This window comes from Nestor notabilis, unplaced genomic scaffold, assembly GCF_000696875.1.
Source record: "Nestor notabilis isolate BGI_N333 unplaced genomic scaffold, ASM69687v1 scaffold33713, whole genome shotgun sequence".
Taxonomy (NCBI): Eukaryota; Metazoa; Chordata; class Aves; order Psittaciformes; family Psittacidae; genus Nestor; species Nestor notabilis.
In genome coordinates this window covers 8,938-28,357 of record NW_009921163.1, presented here as the reverse complement: position 1 = coordinate 28,357, position 19,420 = coordinate 8,938, and the positions used below count along the sequence as shown (strand labels likewise).

General features: G+C 37.1%; 2 protein-coding genes across 2 annotated transcripts; one reads left to right on the top strand and one right to left on the bottom strand.

Moving 5' to 3' along the window:
* Positions 1 to 280: 280 nt before the first annotated feature.
* CTSO (cathepsin O) lies at positions 281 to 6,702 on the top strand (the record flags this gene model as incomplete). The annotated part of the gene is made up of 8 exons (XM_010011028.1): positions 281 to 304; positions 737 to 842; positions 1,814 to 1,947; positions 2,790 to 2,957; positions 3,229 to 3,350; positions 4,178 to 4,341; positions 4,800 to 4,892; positions 6,629 to 6,702. Coding segments are annotated over 8 exons (846 nt in total), but the record flags the coding sequence as incomplete, so codon positions are not given.
* A 2,380-nt stretch (positions 6,703 to 9,082) lies between these two features.
* On the bottom strand, positions 9,083 to 19,155 carry TDO2 (tryptophan 2,3-dioxygenase). Its single transcript, XM_010011027.1, has 12 exons — positions 19,121 to 19,155; positions 18,643 to 18,748; positions 17,071 to 17,161; positions 16,181 to 16,251; positions 15,137 to 15,264; positions 14,045 to 14,231; positions 12,996 to 13,103; positions 11,957 to 12,068; positions 11,785 to 11,842; positions 11,214 to 11,293; positions 10,401 to 10,491; positions 9,083 to 9,236 (listed from the first exon to the last, which is right to left on the bottom strand). Exons 1-12 carry the CDS (start codon positions 19,153 to 19,155, stop codon positions 9,083 to 9,085), a joined length of 1,221 nt encoding a protein of 406 aa, XP_010009329.1.
* Positions 19,156 to 19,420: the final 265 nt, after the last annotated feature.

Here is a 19,420-nt window from a genome sequence, read left to right as displayed (position 1 = left end):
AGGTGGAGGAAGGTGGCACAGCGGAGCGCCGAGGCCGGGGTACCGCCACCCGCTCCCGCGTCCTTTTTTGCTGTTTCTTTCCTCTCGGCTTCCCCCTAAACTGCAGGCGTTGGGATTCCGCTGCTTTTCTCCCCTTCCCCGTTTCTGGCGCCAGGTGTCAGCCTCGCACCGAGAAGGTGGCGGGGCTGTCCGATTGTCTTGCTTTCGTAGGTCAAAACCATGGTTTTTTGAGATCTAGGATTCCTGATAACTTAAAGTTCAGGTTTTTCGTTGTCTTTAGGCCATTACGCTGGAAGGATATAAGGTAGGAGAGAGTTGCGTTATAAGGATGTAAGGTAGGACAGGGTTGACTCTTATCTGAAGACATTTTTATGTATCTCTGAACCACAAGGTTTGTTTTGCTGTCAAAGAAGGGCATCAGATGAGTTTGATACAATTTGTGCTCAGCTTGCCTGTTTTGTCTGCCTCGTATCAATTTATTTTACCCTCTGTGCAGTTAAAAATGCTTTTGTGGTATCTCTCTTGGAGTTGAAATTAGTCTAATGGCTTTCACGCTGGGTTGCTGGGAATCCACAATGAATCTGAGGTGAACCAGAGGTGAAGAACTGTCTTGTTATCTGAGTTCATGTTTATTGTTGCTAACCCTTTTTCCCCCTGCTGTTACGGTTTGGTCGCTACTGATATCTTAATAATGGCCACAATACATTTACTTATTTATTTATTTATTTTCCTTCAGGAAAGCGCTAAAAGAATTAGCTTACTGAATGCATCATCAAAGGATAATATGACCGCTTTCTATGGAATAAACCAGTTTTCTCACCTGTTTCCTGAAGAGTTCAAAGGTACATTTCCTGGCTGCTGCTAATGCCTTTTCTGTTATTTTTCTTATTCTTTCCCAGAACCTTGTGTCTTTCACATTTACAGATTCTACCCCTGCTGATAGTCAGCTAGTTTACAATGTCTGGTACCAAACTGTAAGTACTTCTGAAGGACACAGTGATCATCTTCATGTTTCGCTGGTATTGCAAGGTTGAATTGCCCAGAGCCTGAGTATAATTTAGTCTATATACTGTCCCTTCTTCCCACTGTGTCTTAAAGCCTTCTTTGATTGCAACAGTTTTAAAATTGGAACATACACAAGGTTCTCAAGTTCATATTCCCTACCCCAAAACAAAATTGACTACAAGACAAACAATGCTTGGAGGTCCATGGCTGTACAATGATAGCTATGACTTTCAGGAGCAATGACATGTTTGATTATTTATTTTTTACTAAGAAAATATGTCTGATACATAACCTGATCTTCCCTTCTTGCTGTTCATATCTGCTGTTATGTGTTCCATTCTTCAGGAGATTTCACACCTTTTTAAATAATTAAGGAACTTCTTTTTAAAGTGAAAAACTAGCAATCTACATGAGTTTCAGAATCCTTACATTATTCTCCTCTTATTTTTCACCTTCTACCTGACTAAAGTAATATTTTTCCAGTAAGTGAAGTGTTGTGAAAATTTTCAAACAAAACTTGGTTTATGGAATGGTTATTGATCAGCTTCAGTAAATCTTCATGCATTCTGCCCACATTCCCTACATGGAATATTTCTGTTCTTTCCAGAACTGAAGGAATATTTACATTCATTCTGCAGTTAAATGAGTTTTTTAAAATCCTTGAATTTTCTGTGGATTTGAAATGAGATGTAATCTCACAATTGTAGCTACAGATCACAGTTACTTCTATGGCTTCTAGTAAAACAGTTGTTTGTGGTTTGTTTTCTTTTAGTTAGTAGATTTATAGATGTTTGTATTCTGTGTTTAGCTATTTACTTAAGAAGCATACCTCACAAACTTCCCAGATACATAAAAGTGCCAAAGGGAAAGGAAAAGCCTTTGCCAAAGAAATTTGACTGGAGGGACAAGAAAGTCATTGCAGAAGTGAGAAATCAGCAAACAGTAAGTCCTGGTGTTTTCTTTTCCTGGTTCTCAAGCACTGCTCAGACAGCTACAGCAGGTACGTGATAGAGCATAGTAAAGGCTTTGGAAGGGACCAGCGCTCCTCAAGACTCATTGGAGCACTGCCACAAGTGTGGCTGGCTGGTTGAATGTATACAAAGTCATGCAGCATTTTATGCAAAGTGGGATTAGATTTAAACCTGTGAGGTGTAAAAGTTGTGCATTTTTTAAATTGTGCAATTATAAACTGTAAAACATTTTTATTCTGTGTAATTAAATCTGCAAATATTTTGCAACATGTGTATTTTGTATTTATTCTGAAGAGACTGAGGTAAGTTCAGCACCTGAGCTCATTCCTCTGTTTCACCTGCATGGGGATAGATCCTCTGCTGTTGTTTTCTCTCATGAGTGAATGCCATTAACTAGTCAATACCCATATCTTTACCATTGAACACCTCAGGGGATGATAGGAGAATAACCAGATCCCACATGATTACAGTTTATCCCAATGTGGTTATGGTCACTGGTAAGAAACAAGCAAGCTGTTACATTGCCTGTGTCTTTTCTTTCTGTGCACCACATGGTGTAACCTGGGCCTTGCCTAGGAATAAATTCTGCTTTCTATTTTAAATGCCAGATTTTAAAGAACCTAGAACTGTAGTTTAGGTTCTGTTACTGTCTAAGGAATTTTTCTATTCTGTTTAATTTCAGTTTGTTTCTTAAACTGTAATATATTTCTGTAAAATTCTTCAGACTGTAGAAAGTTGTAGACTGTCTCCTTGAGTGCTTCCTTTAAAAAAACACTAACTTTGTCTTTCCTGTTTCCCTTCTATTTGTACCAGTGTGGAGGTTGCTGGGCTTTCAGCGTGGTGGGTGGTATAGAGTCTGCCTATGCAATTAAAGGAAATAACCTGGAAGAACTCAGCGTACAGCAGGTTATTGACTGTTCATACAATAATTACGGCTGCAGCGGGGGATCCACTGTTAGTGCTTTGAGCTGGCTGAACCAGGTTTGAAACTCCTCATGAATCTCAAACCCTTCCTTAGTTTCCATATTAACATTCTTTTTAGTGGGAAAAAGTGATGGGGAAGGTGGAGCATACAGCTCATCTGATTTTTTTATTTTTAATGTGTATGTGTATATGTATGTGTATATGCATATACATACATGTTTGTATATATTCATGCATATTTAGTCTGGAGCCAAGAGAGAGTTTGTTCAAGCAGAACTGAAACTAGATTGGAATTTTATGGTCTATATATTCATTTTTCTTCTTGCAGACAAAAGTAAAACTCGTGAGAGATTCAGAATACACTTTTAAAGCTCAGACAGGACTGTGCCATTATTTTGGTCACTCAGATTTTGGAGTTTCAATAGCAGGATTTGCTGCATATGACTTCAGGTAGCTACTATTGATTCTTCTTATTTGCTGTACTTTCCCTTCTGCGTTCAGTACCTGTGGAGTAAGCAAGAGCTAATAGTGCATTGACCAGCCAAAGGTTATGAGGTCAATTGCATCAGTTCTGTAGCCGTATACTGGGTAAGAATTAATACATAACATTTTTGAGAGTTAAGGCTTGTGTGATGAACCCTGCCATCACTAGGCCTGCTCAAATTAGAAAGCTTAAGTCTGTGTCTTGAAATTAGGTCTTTTAAACTCGCTATGTTTAAACTGGAACATTGAGTTAGTTTCAATTCTTAATATATAAGTGAATGTAGCATTGCTTAAGTATCAGAGACAGTAAATCCTACCAATAGTAGCTGGAATTTGTTGATGGAATTTCTGATAGTGGTAGTGTCCTGTGTTTTGATGTGTTTGAGATACATATTTTAGTCTGTTATGTATGTTAGAAGGGGTACTTCTGTATGTTTGAAAAACTAATGGAAAATAATAACATAGACTAATGTTTTGTCCAGAGGTGGTTTTAATTGAGAAGAGTGATACATGAAAGTTACATAGACCCCACCAACTTGACCCAGGAATCTGCTGCTATTCAACAGCATTATGTCCTTGGATCTGCACCTTTCCCATAGTCTGTGTGCCCTATATTTGTATTATTCTATTATATTAAATACATAATTATTGATTTATGTTATGAAGTGTGTAGAACTCACAGGAAGCAGTTTAATTATTTCACTTCTAAATCATATTTAATGAGTAGATTACCACCTCTCAGATTGCTTTAGTGTGCTAATGTAAGTAATTTGGCATTATCACTCCTTTCACAGCGGTCAAGAAGAAGAAATGATGAGGATGCTTGTGAACTGGGGCCCTTTGGCAGTAACAGTAGATGCAGTTAGCTGGCAGGATTATCTTGGTGGAATCATACAATATCACTGTTCCAGTGGAAGAGCAAATCATGCTGTTCTTATCACTGGTTTTGACAGAACAGGTGCGTTCCCATTGACTGCACTTCAACCCAGTAGGTTTTGTGTTTTTTCACTTACTTGCAACTTGTCTCCTGCAGGGTAAGTAATTCAAATACGGAACTGGGGGTTCTGCTGGGAGCTGTTTGGCTTGGTGTCACACAAGTTCTGGAAATGCGGCCTGATCCCAGAAGAAAAATTTTGTGTCTGTGCTCCATTAGTTCTGTGGGATTTCATGTCCTTGTAAAGTCAAGAAAATGGCTGTATGTGTCTTTATGCCAGCAGAGGATATAACCAGGCTGTTCAACACTGGCATATTAGCTCTGTCCTCCATGTGAACAGCATTAGGTTTCACTGTACTGTATCATCAAACCATCGGAAACTATGAGATATTAAAATGGTAATTAACTCTGGGGAATGTTAGAAGTTTTTTATGCTTCCCAAATCTCATGTTGTCTCTTGTTTATGAAAATGTCTCTTCCAGGTAGTACCCCTTACTGGATTGTACAGAACTCTTGGGGGCCCACATGGGGAATAGATGGCTACGTTCGTGTTAAGATAGGCAGGAATGTCTGTGGTAAGTCTGACAAAAAATTATTAGTGGTAAAGGCCACCTGCTCGGATATGTTTTTTCCATGTAAGTAAAGCAATATAATGGGATCCTCAGAGAGGAAGTGCAAGTCACTGGCACATTTTAGAAAAGGTTAGATGAGTCCAGATGGAAAAATAAATGAAGCAGTTGCTAGTTCAACTAAGCCATATAGCTGAATGACTGAAAAACACCATAAAAGGGTACAGGCATAACAGATAAAGTACTATTGTACCTTACCGTGTAGAGGTAACATATACATTACAATATATACATTACAAGGCAAAGTATACAGTTGTGTGTCATGGTTCTAGGTTAATGCCATTGCTACACTCAGTGTAGATAAACCAGCTGCTGCCCTTGTCTGGTGGATGGCCTTGTTTCTGGGCTCAGTTTAGCAAACAAGTATGAAAAGTGTATCTGCCAGTGTGTGGGAATTTTGTAGCTTGCTTGTGGCTTTTCTTGTTAAGATAGAGGTACGTACTCTCAGTGCATGTTCCACCTCCCAGATCTTACTGTCTGCAAGTAGTGTTTCTTGGTGCTTGAGGGGGTTTTGTCACTTTAAATACCCCATTTCTTCTGAGTCGCTGAGTATGGAGGTAAGGCAGGTGGAGCTCCTGTTTACCAGCAAAGACTGCTGAGCCAAATTTCTAGGATTGAACTATTAGATAGTAAATGTTGTGTGTAAATTGATTTTTTTGTTTTTTTTCCTTCTTTCTGTTAGATGAACACTGGAGGTCTTCTGTTGACTTTCACTTCCATGCATGTTTCACAGTAGCTGTCAGTCATTGTAAAAGGTGTTAGAGGGTGCAAATCGTGTGCAAATAGGAACAGATGATCTTCAGTTTGCCTGTACCCAGTAAAGATCAGGACATCATAGCTTTTCCACATTGCTGAAACTTTTGTTCTTGTTGCATAAACAAACTCTTTGGAAAGATAAATTTAGAAGTAGTGATAATAAAAGCAAGTCAATTGTAGAGCTGGTCAGGAAGAACAGATGTGTTGTTTTCAAATTCTGTTCTCTCAAAAAGCAGGATCTTTCATGTTTTTGTAGTGTCCCACACAAGAAGAATCTAGCAAAGGCCAGTAGTTGCTGTCTTCCCCCCACAGATGTTGTCTTCTGATTTAGAGATGCTCTGATGCAACTTTTGAGGATGTAAGAGCCATTAACCTTTGCTGCCTTCACAGACTATAGGCAGACTTTGCTTTTAGGGCTGGAAGGAGTAGAGCGATACAAAAAGAACTGGGCATAAATAAAAGCCTGGTTTGTTCTGTGTTTGTATGTGTTGAGTGTTCAAAAATGTGTCTTGTAGTGGAATTTGTGGTCTCTGTTCTCTTGGTGAGCTTGCAAAGCTGCATAGCTTCATATTGTCTATACATTGCTAATACATATGATTAAAAGGGAAGAGGACATCGAGGTTTAGGTTGCTTTTCAGCACCCAGATTGGACCAATGCTGAATCTGTAGAAGGGATCTAAAGTTTTGAATGTGAAAGCAGAGGAAGGAGGAAAGTTGGTATTTCGCAACTATAAACAGTGTCAGGCAAGGAAGAAATAAAAAGGTTGCAGCTGTTTTCCTGCCTTCCCCTGCACCTCAGCAGTTCACCTGCTGTCCTGGAGCAGAGGAGAGAGGACATTATATTAATATGAATACTGGTAACTTCTTTCTGGCAAGTCCCTACTTCCAGTATTTATTAAAAAATAATACCTTTGTTTTATTTGCAGGTATAGCAGATACCGTTTCAGCGGTATTTGTTTGACGCTTACTGGCCAAAGACCCCAAGTATCATTTGGGGACACACTGTATGTGAAGACTTACTTCAGAACAACATTTTCTAAAATAAGAAATCGCTGTAAGGGCAACTTCTGCTTTTAAGCAATACAGGAATGGGTTGGCTGGAGTTTTTAAAAATGTTTTTATTTGGAATGTGTGTTGTGTGTCAAATTTCTCATGGAATAAGAAGACTTGGAATCAACTGCAGAGTATACAAAAAGAAGTTACAATGTTGGACTGAAACTGTGAGTGTGATCTCTACCCAGGTGTTGAATACTACTCCATAAAAAATCTTACATGGAAAGAAGTGATGATGAATGAAGAGGAATTTGGATCAAATAGTCAATATTATGACAGGGTATAATTGAAATGCTTTTAATATAAGAACTAGCATGATCAGGTCTGTTTTTATTGGGCAGGGTAGAAGGGCAGTTGGAAGAAAATATTCTGTTTGAAATTCTTCCATACTTGTTTTTTCTAGCACGTCTGACAGACACATACATTTTGTTTTCCTCCTTTTTGTGAAATCTTACTCTTTCTCTGAAGTTAGAAGAATACAGGAGGGTAACAGATACTCAAACTTGTTGCCTGAGCACCCAGTGTCTCTGAAGTGCTGTAGTCCTTCATCGTCAGTCTTCAGACCATTACTGGGTAAAACTTCAAAGCTGTTTAGAGGAGGGAATGTGTTTTGGAAAGTGCCTAGAATCTCACAGTCTCCTGCATTCATTTGTTAGATGGATAGAAAAGTAAGAAGTAAGTATATTCAAACACAAAGAGGCAGTTCTAGTGGTTTAACATCCTGTGTCCTGGGAGGCTGTATGTGTTTGCAAATCAGACTTTTTGTGCTTCAAGAGCTGTGTCGATTCCATGCCTTTTTTCTTCTCTGCATCATGACTTACAGTGGAGCCAGTTGTAAAGTACAAATTAAAAAATTTGCTTCTTGTAGAAAAAATTCTGAGGGTGGGGTTTGTTAATACACCTTTAGAAAGTCAGTAATAACAGGATACTCCAAATAGAGTGGGTGTTAAATTTCACTACATTAATTAATTGAATTCATAGGTGGGACTTGCTGGGAATCAGAAAGGGGTGCCAGCTTTGCTGGTCATAACTAGATTTCACAACCAAACGTAACTAAAATGCTCTGAATCTTTCTGGAATCTGTGTATTTTATGAAGCACTACTGTGAAGAATACTGAAGCAATTCTATAGTTTTTGCACTCAATTACTGTACCATGTTACTAGATCAGTGTATTTATAACCTTCTTATGACAGACACAATGAGCATTCATCATTTTCTGTTGTAAGTATTGTCATTTTAGTCATCTACTTCTAAGTGTTAATATTTTAACAGTTTACAAGCAACAAATAGCATACTTAACTTCCATAACTCGAAAACAATAGCCAAAGTTTCCAGTTGGCATTGATAAAAGTAATGTTGTTATAGTAGTATCAGACACAGATTATTACACTAGTGTTTGTGATGTGTGTAAGTACCTAAGGCACAGAGCAACTCAGTAGAAGTTAGGCCTACAAGTGTATGTGTATTTCCAAGGGAAGTGATTAAAAAGAGGAGCCTCCATCCAAGAAGACTACACAGTTTAATCAATATTCTATTGCCAGTTTGCCTTGATTTTATTATGTATCAATTTTATCCTTACTTCAATGATATTTTGAATAAAAACCACTTTAAATGGCTATCATACTGTTGTTTGAACTTTACTTTTGCTTTAGAAGAAGCATTAAGAAAAGGTGAGCTTTAATACTGCTTTATTTGCAGTGCAAAGTAAGTGTATCTGCTGCTCTTAACAGTAAGTGTTTGTACATTCACTTGTAACAGATAGCAACATGATTCTTGATGTATGTAAAACTTCAAGACACTTGGGTTTCTATGGATTCGGGAATGATTTTTTTTCAGTCTAGCTTTTGACATTCTTAACACAAAATTCCGTTTGAAATTCCACAAGAGCTCAGAAACTAATACTCTTCTGAAGGTGATGAGACTAAACATTAATTTACTAGAAGTAAGTTAATAACACCATTAGGCAAACAAACAAATACAAAAATATGTACAAATAAGGCATGATCATAGCAATTCTGTATAATTTGCTGTAGGTTTTAAAAACCTCTAGCTGTACGTTTTAAGAAGCCAATGAAGAATTAAGTTGGTCATTGAGTTGAATTTGGGTATCATTTTAGTCAATATAGGTTAACTCAGTAAGGGTTATTTTTTTTCTATAAAAATTAAGTTCCTTCCACAAGGCATTCATACTATTCATATAGCTGTCATGCATAAATACATATTTACACACTCATGCTCCATGAGAGTAGCTGTTACATTTGAGGGACAGCACCACTGGAGGTGGAAGTCCTGAAGTTCTTTACAACAACCAGTCCAGAGAAGTAGGCTAGTCAGAATCGTCACTGCTAAAATAGGAGCTGTCGCAGTATTCTGCAGTGTACAGGAATTTATGAATGTTTGGGTTCATCTTTGGTATCCAGTGTCTTGGCACTAGAAATGTTGAAAGATTGAACAAATCCACAAACACCTTGTATCTGTCACTGAAAAAGACAATCAGAGCAATTAATACTGTGGTATTGGCGTGGAAGGTCGCAGTTTCAAAATCTTCAGGAATCATTCCACCTCTTTAACAAGATTTTTACACTACTCCACCTGAGTATTCCAGAGTAGAAATACAACCCTTTTTACAGGGCATATCAGATCAGGCTTAAAAGGAAACATAGTTGCTATAGTCACACCTTTCTCCTGAAAATGCAGTGTGTAGGCTATGATCTCCAGACCTCCACTCTCACAGTAGATAAAAAGTAGAATTTACCTAGGAAGAAGGTTAACCTGAAAGCAAGGAAGAGTGAGAAGACTTACTGAAAAAGACAGTGAACCTTTACTCCTCAAATTCAATGTAACCATCTGATTTCAATTCCACCCTCTGTTAGGATGGTTGTGGTGGGAATTGTAATCCACAGCCAGGCATGGCAGTTACTGCTTACATATGGTTTCTCTTTGAAATCAAATCTCAAAGAAGGTGCTCTTGGTAGAAGATGTTCTAAAGATGCTTCTGCTTTTTGACATAATATTGTTCAGGACTGTTAGGACATAGTTGCAGCTAAAAGGCCTGAATGGTCTAATTAGCTGAATCCTCCAATTTTGTGTTAAAAAACAAACAAACAAACAAACAAACCCATTCAGAGAGTTCTGTGCTCAGGCCCCAAACATCCCTTCTAAGTTCCTTTTCTGCTTCATCCAGCAAAAGGAATCATACTTCTGATTGTTGCCTGCACTGGTTGGGAGTGTTAATTACTGTCAGCCTTAAGAATATATTCAGTCCTAAATTGAAGTACCCTAGGTTGTACGATTAGAAGTCATGCTAAGACAGGAAGTTATGCATCAACAGTTGCACACGAACTAAACAATGCAGAGTTAACTACTGCTGCTGTTACAGTAATGCCTAGATCACTTGACTGAGAATTATATGTGGCACTTTGCATAGGTTAGCAAAAGCAGTTCTTTTTGTTCCAAAAAGCTTGGAATTTGTATATGTCAACCTGGAAAGCAATGTTACGATCAGCAGGAGGAAATGCTAGAATTCCGGAAGAGAAACAACAGCTCTCTGTCCTCCAGTGAGCTGTCTGGAATCTGTCTCCTGGAATCAAGAGTATGTCCGAACTGCATTATTGCAGGTGATGGGGGAAACACGTTATTCTTACCTCACTGTTGAGCGCAAATACTGGTAGCCTGATGAGCCACCAGTGCCAGCCTTGCTGCCAATCATTCTGTGCACCATGCAGACATGGTTATCTAAGTAACAGAAAAGAAAGACGGTGTATGTTCATGTTAAGATACAACCAAAGGGTCATATCAAGGTGCATCACTGAAATATTAAAGATCATACAGAGATCTTTACATAGATATAACACTACTAGGTATTCAGCAATGCAGGGCTTAATTCTGCCACTCTTCAGTCAACTAATATAAAATTATAGTTAATATAGAAAGAATACATTAATTATTATACATTATTATGCTCTGTTAAAACAGAATTAATTTCTAGATGTCCAGATAGAGAAGCAGAAAGAATGCTTGCATATGATGTCTTCATGAGTTTGGATAGGCTTTGTGCAACCTGATCGAGTGAAAGGTCCCTGATCATGGTAGGAAGATTGGAACTAGATGACCTTTAAGGCCTCTTCCAACTCAAACCATTCCATGATTCTATGATGAAATGACATGGTCACATTTTGGGAGACATTAGAAAATATATACCTGTCACTTAAATGAAATTGTTCACTTATAGCATGTCTTAGAAGTGACAGCTATACCTATGTATCTAATGATCACAGAAGAAGCTGTTCATTTTTCCTCTTGTATGAAGCATGAAAAATAAAAAAAAAAGTCATTCCTAAAAGATGAACTCAGCTCAGTTCTAAAACTCTGGGCATAACTTGTTTAAAACAAGGTAAAACAGAGCAATTTACTTGCATCTAAAAGAGGGAGCATCACAGTCAGACAGTGGAACTTACATCTCCATTTGGTCATGAGCACATCGATATCCATAAGGGAAGTAAGAAGTTGAAAGGGAACCTGAAAACGAGGCTCCTCCCTTGGAAAATGAAAGAGAAGACAGTGGGACCTCTTATGATATGTGGTATTTTTCGAAGTAGCACTTCACCATTGCATAATAATGACTTAACATACATATTTTTTCCTAAATTGGTATCAAAATGTCAGTAGATATTCTAAGAAATGCTTCTACCACAAAAGACTGAATCTGTGCCTTTTCTCTCATACTTGGAAAATCGCTCTAACTCTTCCTAGGACCCTTTGTAGAATGGTCTGAACAAGTCATTTGCCAGTTACACTCTCAGAAGCAGCAGCTGGACAGACACGAACCAGCTGCCCAAAGAGGCCAACCTACATCCTTGAAAAGATATTCAAAACTCAACTGACCTGACCTTCAAGCTGGGTTTTGTGGAGGGTTGTACAATCGTACTTTCCAAGGCCTTTTGCAACCTAAATAAATCTGTGCTGCTGTCCTTAACCTTCACTTCCCCTCCTGCCACTAAGCATTAGCAATACCTTTTCTAACTTTACCTGTAGAAGTAGATCATTAGGGCACCCTTCAGTGCTTTATAAGACAGTCGTCTTTCTCCTGCAAAATATGAGTGTCCTTAGTCTGTTACTGATTCTCCTGCAAATTTAATACTATTATGTGTTTATATAGATCATGTATAAAAAGTTAAAAGTGCATATTAATGCAATCTACCTTTACTAAGCAGGTGTTCATGGCGTTTTTCATCAAATAATGATAGTAATACATCTTTCTGTTTTTGGAATTCAGATAATTCATCATCTTTTTCTTCTGATTCTGGTTTGGCCTTAGATATTTAAAACAAAAGCTGTTTTTAGAATTCAATAAGGAAAATTAAGTGCTTGAATGACCCATAACGTAACTTCTATTTTCATCAGAAATACTCTGTAAGTTCACATCTGAAATGTAAGAACTGTATTTTCAAACAAAATAAATGAGTCACTGTCCTTTAAGAAACACCACAAAATGTACAATTAAATATCTGTCAACACAACTCAGATGAATGAATGTTCAAACAAACTGGCAGCTTATCACTTTTATTTGCATCTAGAGGCCTTAAAATCACTTAATCTTCAAGGCAAAAAGGAAGACCACCTTGAACAGCTATGAGTAAGAAAATTGTAAATAAAACTTTTAGATAAGTTAGAAAATTATGAACAAAAACTTAGATAAGTTAGAAAATTGTAAACATATTCTCAGGAAATATATTAATTCTTATGCATTTTTTCTCATTAAAAATGTTCTTAAAGCTATGAGTCTTAAAATATTTTGGGGATATTCTTGTGCTAATTTGGTAGTGTAATTCAAAGAATCATATGCAGCAAATTGCCACGTACTGTTAAATAGAAATAGGCTGTTTATAGTGACACTCCATAGTCTCAGCTCAGGGCCTCAAACTTCATGTTTACCCTGCACAGTACATGCAAGTACTAACTAAAGGTGAAGATGTAGTTCAGTAAAATCAGTTTCAACCCTTCCATTGATACTATCATTTTCCTTCTGCAATTGAAATCATACATGTATCACAATCTTTAAACCATCTTAGATGTCAAACTACAAACTTATTCAGATTTCCTGAAAAAAAAAAATGTAACTTTTTTCCATTTATTGCAGTGAAGCAAATAAACACGAAGTCAAATTTATGTCAAGGTGTCATTTTGCCCGCTTCCAGTTAGATCTTTGCTTACAGTTAGATCCAGAGTATACTACGTACCTGCAACAACGCAAATTCCTCTTCTAGACCTTTTAAAACATTCACTTCAAATTGTCCCCAGAAATCAAATCCTTCAGCATCGAGTCCCGGAGTTCTTTCCAGCCATGCCTTTAATAACAACAAGAATGATGACTACGATAATAATGTACTCAAACATCAATAATGCAAGTGCATTACCTTACAAACACAAGTTGCCGCAGCATAAATCATACTGCTACAGTTGTTCTGGTTTAATGTCCCATTGAGGTGCTTATTGCAGAAATTTAGTTGGCAGTTAACAAAACTTTCTCTTTGATTTCCTTTTACTAATGGGAATGAAATTTGGAGGGGAAAAATTAGGAACCTTTAAGGTCAAACTCCCTTTAGAGATCACTCTTCATCTCAAAGAGAGAACATGAAGTCTTGACAAATGAAAAGAAAGCTAGAGAAATTTCTTATATATTCTGCTTTAGGTGCCATTAGTCAAATGGATAGTGACAATAAGATTGGATACTTTTATTGAGATTTATCCTGCATTATTCTTTATAAAGTTATCTAAGTTTGTGTGTGAAAATGACAAAGAGCGAGAGAAATTACTGAGAGTCATTCATAGCTCTGAGACAAAGTCATTAAAACAAGGCAAGTGATAATGAAACATTTGTTAAAAGTCTCTTATCATTTCCATTCTTAGTTCTTATTTTTCCTTTTCTTGTTCTAACCTCTCTAATAGCCATCCCTAATAGTGGAGATATTTTTAAAGTTTTCTTCTGAAAAGGGTTTATGGTGTGAATGAAACAGTACATTTATATTCTTAGATCATACTTCCACAATGCAATTTACTAGTTTAACAATCAGACTTTTCAGACAAGAGAAATGCTGTGAAAAATCAGTTGGTTTAATAATGACCAACTCTCTTTCATATACAATTTGGTAAGAATCAAAAAAACTGTCTGGGAAATTGCCAGCATGATTGCTTCTCTGAAGAAAGAAGAATTTGTCACTGACACCAATAAAGGACATTCTTGAGAGATGGGGGAAGATGAAGGAAGGTCTAAGGCAGACATTGTTACCTCCACAAGTTGCAGTAGAGTTGGTTCTTGCTCTGATTGAAGCAGTAGTTCATAATCCTGTCCCTTGAAATTATCACGATAGTGCCTTCTGTTATAGGGAACTCTCAGACTTTGGGGAACACCAGTTTTGTTCTCTAGCAAGCGAAACTGCAGGCTCTGAAAACCTGAGGCTGGGCTTAGGTAGTATCTTGGGGAACAGAAGAAAAGAAGATACGAAAAGACAGGATATTATTTTAAAATTATGGTGTTCTCTGTTTCTCAACAAAACAAAACAAAAAAAAAAAAACACCACATTTCACTTTCAAGAATATCAAATAGATATCTGAGAATTTTTATATGATTTCAGTTAAAAGAAAACCAACCTATTTTAATGCAACTACAATGCATGTATAACATATTCTACTTTTCTAGCTATATATTTTTTATGCATACACAAATATATAGACACACTTATGTTTGTACTGTGTTTTAAAATGGCTGCTTTGCATATGTGTTGTACAGGAGAAAACTTCAGTGAAGATAATTTTCTTTCCAGACAAAATAAGCAGCTTCACCACAAATGGCTACTACAAAAATTTTCACATCATGAAAGTGCCAATGAATGCACTTTAAATAGGCTTGTTACACAGAATAATTGCTATGTACACAACAAACGTTCAGACGAACATTTAGTGTGTTTTGTTTGAGGGATTCATTAACAGGATTCTTTCATTGTTAAATTGTGTCACCATGCTAAAATAACAATTAATAAAAGTAATCTGAAATCCTACATTGCTAGATTTGTAGTGTACTTTGAATTGCAAGTACAAGATTTGGCAGAAACAGGTCATAGATTTGATCTTGTGTTTACTTATCAAATGGCAGTATGTGGTTGAAAAGCAGAAGCAAGAATGCATCAAAACAGACAATTAGCCAATGGATTCCCCCTGCTGTAGTGTACTGCTGGGTGATACAGCTGTTTTACACTTCCAAGAAAAGCAGAATTGTAATTTTTTGTGCTTTCTAGCTAGGGAGCATTAAAAATTTACCATGAGCTCTAAGGATGGGAATTATGAGTTCATGGATGACTGTGGAGGAATACTAACTATTTACCTGAAATCAAAGAAGTCCAGTGCAGTCATAGTTTCCAAAACTGAGAACTGTTCTACAAGTAATTTCAGAATCATTGAAATTCTGTTAATTCGAGTAATAACCTTGAGCATGTTCCTCTCATCTCTTACCTGTAGAAAACATAAAGGTCATAATCAGACAGAATTATGTTCTCTTTATATCCTACCTATTTATTTCAGGTCTTTTCACTGTTGTACATCCCTATAGTTGCCAAGTCCTTTCTATGTGAAATCCATAGCAGCAGAAGCTCATCTTGAATAGAGAGCCCTGGTTTTAACTGAAAACTGAAACTATAATTTTCAAAGATTGAAATCTGTTTTTCTCAGATTGATAATACGTTACAACTCTGATAAACATATAGTGGGATTTTTTTCTTTTCTACATTTTTGGCTAAGATAAAAGTAATCACAATAAATTTATATCATGATCATTTCCAATTATTAAAATCCAATTTTAATGATACATGATATAATTATTCTTTCTATTATAATCAATTCTACAACCATTTCTATTATTGTGAAGGACAAGTTGTAAGGCAGATGTGGAAAGTACTTAAAAGTTGAGAAGCAGAATAATCTCAGAGGTACATCAGGAGAGCACATCTAAAAAGATATTCATTAGAGACATGCATTAGAAAGCAGAGGAAAACAGAGAAGACTGTATCTGTTGGGAAACATAAAATATTAAATGGAAAACACAGGAGCTCTCTTCTGGCTAGATTGAACGCTGCCTGAAGGGCAGTCTGCTAAAATTCCTATTAGTTTCAATGGGATTAAACTTCTCCCTATGCCCTGGGCATGCAACTAGAAAATACCAAGCTACAAAAATGAAAGATGAAAACCATTTCCTTAATTGCCTGGCTGCATGCTTAACCTTAGCACTGACATTTCAAATTCTGATTATAAACAAAGTTTAGCTTTTAAAACAAATAAATAATGAAAAACTATTCTTTCAGTCATGTCGAGTTTCAAATTTTCTTCATATACACATGCATTTTCCCAAAATTAATATTTGCTTTTAACTTACATGGCCATTTTGAAAGATGACCCGCACAGAGTCCATTTCCCACAGAATCTGCTTAAACCAAAGTTCATAAGCTACAACAAGAAAGGCATTTCTAGCATTAACTTCAACATTATTTTGTTTTTTCTTCATAACATCTTTTTGATTTGAAATTAATAGCCTACATTTACACTGCTGATGTACAAAATGATGCTGATACACAAATGTTTTACCTGTTACAGTATGCTATCCTTTACCTAAGCTATTACAGGAAATAATGTAGCGTTGAAAATGTTGACAGAATTTCTGAAGCATCTTTTCACATCAGATATTTGATGTACAAAATGTTCATTACAAAAGGAGGAAGGAGAAAATCTAGATCTGATACTCCAATGAAAGCTATCTCCAGAGCTGCTTACAATCTTTATGGCATCTACATGTTTTCTGCCAATAACAGGAAAACAGCATTAGGCCAGGGCCTGCAAAACACACGGATATTAGCAGTTGGGAAGCACCTAACCAGTATGCCAGCTTCTAGACAGACTATAGGTGGTTACAATTGGATTGAAGTTTCAGAGAAGGCACAAGCCAACACACAAAATTTGCCTACAATAAATTACATAGAAGCCTATTACTCAGACAGGGAATGAATTTCACCACCTTAATTTCTCTAGAAACAGAACCATCCAAATCATGTTTTACCAAATCCAAAGGTTACACTTTTGGCTTCACAAGCACAGAGCTGGTTACAGCCTTACAAATTATATAGAAACATATACCAATATAAATACAGAAGAATTGTATTGATTGTGTTTAAAATGAAAACAAACTGTGTATTCCATGTTTCAGCACTGAGTAACTCCCCATGGCAAAAATGCTGGCCAACCACAGCTGAACTCCTTTCAGCCACTTACCTTGATGTGTTACAATAAAAAGATGCTCATCATGGATTTTCTTTCCTTTCTTCTCACTCTGAAGTTCTTGAGCATTCAATATTTTGTTCAGCTTAAAAACAAAGATAGGACTGTTCTATAAAGCTCTCAATGCTGCTATTAGCAATGATAGTCCTACTGTGTAGAGCTAATATTTAAGGATATTAAATATATAGCGGACTCATAGAATCATAGAATAGTTAGGGTTGGAAAGGACCTTAAGATCATCTAGTTCCACCCCCCTGCCATGGGCAGGGATGACTTACACTAGACCATGTCGCCCAAGGCTCTGTCCAACCTGGCCTTGAACACTGCCAGGAATGGAGCATTCACCGCTTCTTTGGGCAACCTGTTCCAGTGCCTCACCACCCTCACTGTAAAGAACTTCTTCCTTATATCCAACCTGAACTTCCCTGTTTAAGTTTGAACCTGTTACCTCTTGCCCTATCATTACAATCCCTAAAGAAGAGTTCCTCTCCAGCATCCTTGTAGGCCCCCTTGTAGGAAGGCTGGTATGAGGTATGAGAAGTTAGACTAAATGGTCTCAGGTGGCACTTTTACTTTTTAATTTATGAAAAAAATCTTGCCTAAAATGGAACATTTAGATAACATCAAGTAATAAAGTTTGGAAAATCATTTGAAGGGTATTTTTAATTATGAAAAAAGATAAAACAAAATATCCAGCTTGTTTTCCAAACCTTACTATCTATGTTGACATGTTCCATGAAAACGGAGTTTCTATATAAAATTCTGTGTAATCATACAATAATCTGCATGAGAACTCTGATTTGAGGGTGTACTAGTGGTTTAATTTCTGGCATTAATAATTTTTTTTCCAAGACAAATTTACAATCTAATCATGGCTGTTTTAAAAGAAATATGCAAGAGTCCATATCATCAACAAATCAATCTTCTGTTCACAAGCACAGAGTAATTCCACTCACTTCAGTTCATGCTGTCACCCCAAAAAAAAAAGTCCAGATGCTTTTATGGCATTTTATTTTTACTTATCTCTTAATTACTTCTAGTTGTTGCATTTTTTTGTTTGGTTGTCTGTTTTGTTGGGGTTTGGGCGTTTTTTGGCATTGGTTGGTTGTCTGGGGTTTTTTGTGCGTCATCATCCCACCCCATTGATTTCTGCAATATATTTTCGTAGCCAAATGTTCTGGGCTTTCATGCAATAATTCGGGGAAGTTGCACACAGCCTGCTGATGTGGAGAAATTGTCAAGTGGTGATCGTCAGACCAAAGAAAGACTTCTGTGGTGCACCATTTCACAGTTTAGGTTTACCAATGGAAGTAATTCCCAGTCCCTTTACCTCCCCTCTAAAAATATCCATCTTCCCTGCAGTTTGAGAATTCATCCCCAGTCTACTGGCCCCATCCCAGTTGAGAAAGGCACCTGTGCCCATGACTGCACATGGAGACAGGCAGATGAAGGGCACCTCAGACCTCTCATAGTGTCTGGCTGACTGCTAGGAGAAGCATCAGTCACACATCCTGGCTCAAGTCTCAAGAGTGACCAGGACAGTAAACATGAAATACTTAAACTTACTTGTAGATATTCTCCATAGACTAGTCCACCTTTGCTGGCTTTATTTATTCCTTCTTGTGATTTGTCATCTTTTTCATCTTCCAAAGATAGCTTGTTAAAATTAAATCTAAGAAGAAAATTAAGTAAATATATAAACTATTTAATTAAAGAACTACGAATATACCTGCCTTTTTACTAACATATGCATCTGCAATTCAAATGATGCTTTGTTTTGAGAAACTGAACCACTAAAGCAGACTTTTGCAAAAAACAGTACACCTGAAATACCTCTTGTCACAGTAACAGCTGGTAGCATTACATCTACTTCATCAAATAACAAGTGCTCAGACAACCTTGTGCAATCTCTTTTCCTTTAGCGATAGCTACAGCTGTCTATTTGTCAACAGTCATTAATTCCTCTCTGAGCTTTCATATTTTACTTCAACATTGTATCATTTGAACTGATGTTATGAAGAAAACACAGGGACGAGGGACTCACAGGTAACTGTTCCCTGCGAAGGGGCAGCCACTCATGATTCCAGGATCCAAACTCGCTGAGCTGCGCACCAGGGAATATAGTCCGTTAGTGTTCCCAAATCCGCTGCAGCTGCCTTATATGTAACCTTACCTCACTGCCTAAGCCAACCCCCAAACTCTCCTCCTCAGCCCTCAGCCCATCCCCACTATTCAGTAATTCCAGAAACTATCAAAGCACAAAGGTCAGTAAGTTCACATGTTGGTTTTCCAGGTTTAGTGTTGGGTTTTTTTTCAGTCAAACCAGGATTTTGCCTGGCATACT

Bases quoted from the DNA above. Each gene is read 5' to 3' on its own strand.
- TDO2 (XM_010011027.1), bottom strand. From the start codon at position 19,155: ATGAGTGGCTGCCCCTTCGCAGGGAACAGTTACCT. The intron at 18,749-19,120 runs GTGAGTCCCTCG...TTTTCTTCTTAG, and splicing joins TTCGCAGGGAACAGTTACCT to ATTTAATTTTAACAAGCTAT. The intron at 9,237-10,400 runs GTAAGAATAACG...TGTCTTTTTCAG, and splicing joins TATTTGCGCTCAACAGTGAG to TGACAGATACAAGGTGTTTG.